Source organism: Mesocricetus auratus, unplaced genomic scaffold (assembly GCF_017639785.1).
Source record: "Mesocricetus auratus isolate SY011 unplaced genomic scaffold, BCM_Maur_2.0 Super-Scaffold_100691, whole genome shotgun sequence".
NCBI lineage: Eukaryota > Metazoa > Chordata > Mammalia > Rodentia > Cricetidae > Mesocricetus > Mesocricetus auratus.
In genome coordinates, this window is record NW_024429267.1 from 6,916,035 (window position 1) to 6,923,575 (window position 7,541).

At 43.7% G+C, this 7,541-nt stretch overlaps 1 protein-coding gene across 1 annotated transcript in view; it reads right to left on the bottom strand.

Annotated features, from left to right (window-relative positions):
• Rab8b (RAB8B, member RAS oncogene family) overlaps positions 1-2,929 on the bottom strand; it is a 71,080-nt gene extending 68,151 nt beyond the window's left edge. The window contains exon 1 of the mRNA XM_040739643.1: positions 2,722-2,929. Coding sequence (XP_040595577.1) covers positions 2,722-2,845 — 124 coding nt within the window. The 5' untranslated portion in view covers positions 2,846-2,929. The remainder of the gene's footprint in view (positions 1-2,721) is intronic.
• Between the last annotated feature and the right edge of the window lie 4,612 nt (positions 2,930-7,541).

Here is a 7,541-nt window from a genome sequence, read left to right on the forward strand (position 1 = left end):
TCTGTCCGTCTCTGTCTCTCTGTCTCTCTCTTACACACACACACACACACACACACACACGCGCGCGCGCGCGCGCGCGCACACACACTAGGGGGAGGGCTAGGGATTAATATGGGCCTCATCCATATTAAGCATATACTATACCGTTGAGTTAAACCCCTAAACCAGAAAAGTTTAAAAAATACTATATTAAAAGGTAGTAAACATCCTTATGGGAAATGTTGAACAAAGTGCCTGTATGTGTGTGTGGGGCGGGGTATGGACTGACTAGTAAATCCAAGAAGTTTAAAAACTGTATCAGTGAGATTTATTCACTTTCTTTTTATTTTTTTCCTTTAAAAATATTTACATATATGTGTGCAAACCTGTGTTTGAGATTTATACACCTGAGTGCAGCTGCTCAGGGAGGTCAGAAGACAACAGTTGCCTACAGGTATTTGTGAACCATCTGATGTGGATGCTGGGAACTGAACTTGGGTCCTCTAGAAGTTGATCACTGTTGATCCACCTCTCTTGCCCTGGATTTACTCACTTTGTAGGCAGGAGGAAAGTTCTGAGAGAGTCACATATAGAATAGACAAAGGCTTCCCCACTCAGAATAGACAAAGGCCTCCCCACTCGACTCATTAGAAATTGTCCTTTATTGTCTGTATTACAGTATGCATTCAGCACTGAACAAGAGTTATTTGGGATTTTGAAATTGATACCAAAAACGAATGTCCTGTACAGCTACTAAAGGACAAATACACTTGCGAGATGCAAGATGACATTTAAAATCTGCTTCCTCAGAAAAGAGAAGTCCCACTCAAGACTAACTGCCAAGAACTTGCAACTCAAACTTCCTTAAGCCCAGACATCACAACACCCAGATTTCCATTCAGTCTGTGTGAAAGAAATCAAAGGAAACCAAGAATATACCTACTTAAAAGAACATACAAATATATGAACATAGATTGTTTTTTGTTTGTTTGTTTGTTTGTTTGTTTTTTTGGTTTTATGAGTCAGAGTTTCTCTGTATTGTTTTGGAGGCTGTCGGTCCAGCCTGGCCTTGAACTCACAGAGATCCGCCTGCCTCTGCCTCCCGAGTGTTGGGATTAAAGGTGTGTGCCACCACCGCCCAGCGGTTGTTTTGTTTTTTTTTAATTCAAGTATCAGTGTTTTTTCCTGCACAAACATATATGCACCATGTAAGTGTCTGGTCCCCAAAGAGGCCAGAAGAGGGTATTGGATCCCATGGAACTGGAGTTACAGGCAGTAGTGTGGGGTGCCAGGTGGGTGCTGTGAACAAAACCTGGGTCTTCTGTAAGAGCAGAAAATAAGAGACAACTTTCCAGCCACTTAAACATACTTATTACCAACACACTAGTTTCCCATTGCGTGTGGATCACTCTGAAAACCATTTGAAAAATGCCTAAATAAGCTAGTATTAGAGGCTGGAAAGATCACCCAGACAATCAAAAAGCTGATCCTTAGGGTATTTAATTGACTTCAGCTATTTAACAAGGAAAATGGTGTTAAGGTTATGCTACTGAAAGTTTAAAACCAGTTTATGAGTTAAAGATCCTGTTACCTGCGCACAATGTCTTTTACTACAAATGTAAAGGCAGCTTCCAGGGGAGAGGGGGATTGTTTTTTCTTGAATAAATTAGAAGTAATTGGTAAATATATAGTATGTTGTGATTCATCTGAAAAGTAACTAGATTCAAAGGAAACAATACAGGAGGCAGGTAAAAAAAAATCAATCACATGTCTTAGACGTTACTAAATATTCAAGCTCAAGAATTTAAAAAGTTGAAACACACTGCTTCCCAAGGCACGGAGTAAAGGGGTGAACAGTATATTTCTGACCACATCATTCCCCAAAAGTCACCACCCCCCCTTAATACATTTTAACACACAGAAAATTTTGACACTCCATAGACATTACCCCTTCATTAGTCACTTTTAAAATCTTGATTCAAAGTCAAGAGAAAATGGAAACCAGAGTTCCCAGTTCCTGGGGAAAGTCCTGCACCCCACGTTTTCCATTTCCTCTCTTCTCTGCTCACCCCCTGCACTGCATCCGCTGCTTCCCCTTCTGCTTTCCAGCTGACACCAGCTCTCCGTTACTTTCTCCACCAAGTAGCCTGATGCTGCCCTCTGGTCCCTCTGAGCCCTTCTCCCATCAACAATTTCCTTCTGCATTTTCTCTTGGCATCTCTGTGCACGCCTTTATAGCCCATGTCGCTTCATCCCTCGCCTCATTCATTACCCTCAATTTCCTTCTGACCGCCTAGTCTCACTTGTCTTGTTTCTGGTGTCCTCTGTCCACTTTACTTCATTTGAAGCCCCTCTGAAGTCCTCAACCCTTCATGCCCCCCTTCACATTTCCTTCCTCTTTCCTGTCTTTCTAACCCATGTTCGTACCCACTCTCCCCTCCTTCTCTCTTTCCGTACAATTTCCTGTGTTCCCCTGGACTCTGTCCCTCTGGGACCCCCTCTGCCGCCGCCCGGGAGCCCCCTCGGGTCTCCAACACCTCTGATTCCCGATTGCTCCGGTTCCACTTCCTCCGTCCGCAGCCCAGCGTCCCCGTTCGCCGCTCTCGCCCTATCCCTGCCCTCTCCCCGGCCCCCAGGGTCTCCCTCCCGGGGCGCCAAGCCCTCGCGTGCCCTCTCCCAGGCCCCTGGGCATCCGCCCCCCGCGTCTCAGAAACCCGTCCCGGGCCGTGGCCGCTCCCTTACCGATGGTGGAGATGAAGGTGGTGTTGAAGGCGTCCTCTGAGAAGCGGAACAGGAGACAGGTCTTGCCGACGCCGGAGTCGCCGATGAGCAGCAGCTTGAACAGATAATCGTACGTCTTCGCCATCTTCTCGCTCCGGCCCTCTCTGACCGCGGAGAGCAAAGAGGCGGTGGAAAGAGGCGCGGAGGGGGCCGCGGGCGAGGGGGCGTGTCCACCGAGCCGCCCGCGCCCCGCCTCAACTCTAGCCCCGCCCCCGCTGGATGCGCCCAGCGCGCCCCGCCCTGCCCCGGCCAATCCGCCGGCGTTTTGTCATCCCCTTCCGTGCCGCGAGGCCTTATGGGATTTGTAGTACTTCGGGAGAGCCTCGGGCGTGTCCGGCCCGGACACCCGGTGGTTAGCAAATCTGAGTGATGTGGGACGGTGCTCTAGTAGTTTCCACCCATACTGGGAAAAACACTTCGTTTCGAACTCCTCTCGCCATGGGAACTTGACTTTGTTATTTCTTTGTTTGTGATCATCTTTCAAATCCAAGTCTTCGAAATCTGAGTCCCGCAGTTCGTGAATCTATTCGCCTGTACCTGGAGCAGGGAGGCTTTCTTAGAGAGATGCAGTGGTCCTCGAAGTCTGCGGGTTATCTGTGTAGTATTATCCAACGTCTCCAGCATCTGCCCTGTTCCTAGGTCCCCTTCTACAGCCATTCAGTCATAGAGCCCAAAGAGTGATATTACCCGAATAGCTCCATCCATCCCCACTTGTGTCCCTGAACTACAGACAACAGCTAAAATACGATGATCCTTTTAGAAGATCTGCTTCACAGACAGCGCCCAGCTACCCGCAGGAGGATGGGGTTTTTTGGTTTGGCTTTTTTGTTTTTGTTTTGTTTTGGTTTTGTTTTTTTTTTTTTAAGAACAAGAAAGAGTATGTGGGAAGGCTTGTGCTATACTGCTCTTGTAAAATAGCAACACCTGAGACAGGCACTTTGGCCATGGAGATGTAGAGAATAAGATTTGGATTTAGTCTTGGCTAAGCCATTTCACCACTGTGTGAAGTCTCACAGGCTTGGCACATCTCAGTTTTCTCATCTACAAAATGGATATAAAACAAACTACTTCGTAGGGTTGTAGTGAAAATTAAATACTGGACGTGAAAGCACTTGGAAACTCGTAAGGTGCTGTGAAGTGTAGGTGCTGGCTGTGTTTAAATGTATCACTCCTCAGGAGGCTCTCAATTAATGATGGCAAAAGGAGTGGAGGAAACAGCACTTTGAGGTATTCAATTCAAACCTTCATTATTTATTACTCTAGACTAATTCTTTATTGTTCAGAGCTCTTTTATCTGCAGGTGGCAGAAATCCAGCCAGGTGAAGCTACTGTGGGAGAAGGGTGTATTGTCCAGATCATGTGGAAGGAGTAGGTAAGGGAACCAGGAACTTCATCTTGTCCTAAATCTCTGTCTCATCACTGCTTCATTTTCAGTTTTAATTTAAAATGTTAAATACTGACAGCTAACACAGCCCCAACAAACAAACACACACACACACACACACACACACACACACACACACACAGCAAAAGTTCTTTGGATTCCTCGATAATTTTTAAGAGAATTAAGGGAGCCCTGCTGGACACCAAAATATCTGAGAACCACTAGGACAAGAACTTACCTTAGGGGCAAGGAAATGCCTTCTAAGCAGAAGTTGTTACAGGGATCAGTGGACTTAATCATTAGTGCAAGAAAAAGGAAGTGCAAAAAACTTGGACAGTTAATTGAACAAGTCACTAAACTTTTCTAAGATGTAAGTTGGATGCCTGTCACTGCATGTATCAATGATGTTGCATGTCTGGTCCTATTGTAGCAGAAAATTGAGTTGATCCTAATATTGACCTTCGCTTTCTATGTGGAGAGATGATGAAAGACATCATTAACTCACACTTATTGATCACACAGTACCCAGAGGGCAGCGGCTGCTTCTGCTAACTTAATATCTAGTGTCTAGAGTATGCCTTAGGTCAAAACTGCCCCCACAGTCATGGTTCTGAGGAAGAACTGAATTTCCTTTGGGAAAGGAATCCCTTCTCTTGCAAAGACTGAGCTTCTTGCCCAAGCTAAATTCTGAAGCATGCCTCTGAACTTGGCTTCATCCAGGGTCTGAACAATTGTGGATAGCTCAGTTCCATTTCTTGGTCCTCAATCATAGAATAAAAGGAAGGAAGTCCTCAAAGACCACTGGAATCTTCTTAATTTCTCTATTTTTAATTTAAAATTTTATGTTCATATTTATGTATGTATGTGCATGCGGGGGTGGGGCTTGTGTCATGGCCTTTGTATAGAGATCAGAGGAAAAAATGTGTAGCTGGAATCTTTCCTTCCACATTTACTTAGGCTTGTGGGATCAAACTCAGGTCATCAGACTTGCATGCTGTGCCACCTTACTGGCCCTCTTCTTTCTTTTTAAGAATTCCTATCTATGGAAATACTGGAAAGATGACTCAGTAGTTAAAAACACTAGCTGCTGTAAGAGGACCCTGCCCTAGCTCTCAGCACCCATGTGATGACTCACAGCCATTCATAACTCCAGTCCCAGGGACCCAATGCCCTCTTTTGTCCTCTGTGGGCACTGCACACATGTAGCAACATGCACAGACATACATGTAGCCAAAATACACATATAAAAATTTTTAAGGAAATAACTTTTGATTCCAATATCTTTTGACATAGTGGGCTATGTCAGCTATTATCACTCTCTTTCTGTGGGAAGGGATGTACTTATATAGCAAATAACTAATCTCAGAAGAGAAGTGAGAGTTAAGAAATTTAAAGTCCCTAAATTTCCTTAGGGGAATTTTGTTAATTAATGGGAATTTTTACAATTCTGTCATATTTTCAGTTATTCAGATTTTTTCTACTACCAACTATGTATAATATTGGGACTTTCTAGACCTACATTTGTACACCAGTGGTGAACTATTGAGGCATTCTGGTATATTAGCATTTTTTAAATATAAGATTTCCCTTTCATTATGCATTATTAATCCTCAGATTTTGTATACTAGAGACTAGATTCATGGTGATAGAACTGGGTACCATTGATTCTAAGCAGTTTGCTCAACCATCTCACCCTAAGTATTTATAGTTAGGGTGTAACAGGCAACAGATTCCTTGTTGATATTATTTTTCAATTTGATGATATTTTCTAAAATGTCACATCATAGTGATCCAAGGAAAACAGCTATATCCATTCTTTTTGCCATTTGCTCAAACCCATCATCGTTGTAGAGAGCATTACCACATTCAACTTAAGAAAATGTTGACTAAAGCCTTCCGTACTATAAATATTGTAGATGAAAACTGAATACAGATATCTCAGGAGTTTGCCTGGTGTGCATTTATTTCATGACCTAAACAGTCTCTCCTCCTGACTCTAGAAAGTTCCTCTTTCCCCACTGGTGACTGAATTCTGATACTAACTCTTTTAGCCACAAAGAAGGCACCTGATCCAGACCTGGTAAGTCTGAGTTCTTCCTTGTGGACTTTCTGATGAAACAGATAATGATACTGAAACGGGGTCTGGTGTGAGTGTGTGTCTGATTTTGATGAGAGCTTGACTTTGTTTTTTGCATGCTCTTATTCCTGGCCAGCTGGCTTTGCTCATGACAGTAAATAAGACTGCCATGTTGTACACATTCAAGGGTATTATTATCTCCTGTAGTAGTTATTCTTTGGATGGTAAGGCCTCCCCACAAAAAAACAACTATGACATTCTTGAGAGACACTGCATTCTCTATGCAAAAATTTCAATATAAATTAAGAAATTGTTTTGAGCCTGGAAGTGATGGTGCACACCTTTGATCCCAGTACTCAGGAGGCAGAGGCAGGTGGATCTCTGAGTTAGAGACCAGCCTGGTCTACAGAACGAGTTCCAGGACAAACCTTGTCTTGAAAAAAATCAAAAACAAAAATGTGTGTATGTATATTTTGTGTGTGTATGCACATTTGTGTGTACACTGGGGGGCAGTACATGCTACAGCGTGCACGTGGAGGTCAGAGGACAACCTCAGGGGTCAGTCCTTGTCTTCCATCTTGTTTGTGGCAGGTCTCTTGTTCATTTCTGCATACCAGGCTAACTGACACATAAGCTTATAGGAATTCTCACATCTCCACTTGTCATTACAGATGCATGCTACCAATGCTACATCCAACTCTAAGAGGGTTCTGGGGATCCAAACTCTAGTCTTCATACTTGCATGACATGTACTTTATCCACTCAGCCATTTCCCCAGCCCAAGAATTTTGATTTGTTGATCTACGACACTTAGTATGAGAAATATTATCTTAAAGGAAACTAAATGTGGGTGAGACCTCTACTTGGAAAGTAGAAACTGACCACTGTGAGAGTTTCTTCCTTCCCTTGATTGTATTCTAGAAGAACCCAGGTGCTTACATGAGCCTGGTATACTAGGGGTGAGTAGTCTCTGGGCCATGAGATTGCACCCTCCATGTTGATGCTTCTACCCAGCACTGGCCCTCTGCCACTGGTTGAACACAGTTGTCCTGGTGGGCTACGAAGATGTCCTTCATGGTCACTATCCTCACTGACTGATGACTCAGCTGTGGCATAAGTCCCCTATGTGTAATGGAATAATTTGTACACTTCTTTGTCTTCTCACTTCAATGTTAGAACTCTTCTAGGAAAGAGACCTCACTAACTTCTTGTATCCTGCTGGACTCTTTATACCCAATAGGTAAGTGAATGAATGAATAAATGAAATGAATGAATGAACCATCAGTCAATCATGCCAAACAGCACAGCTAACAAAAAAAA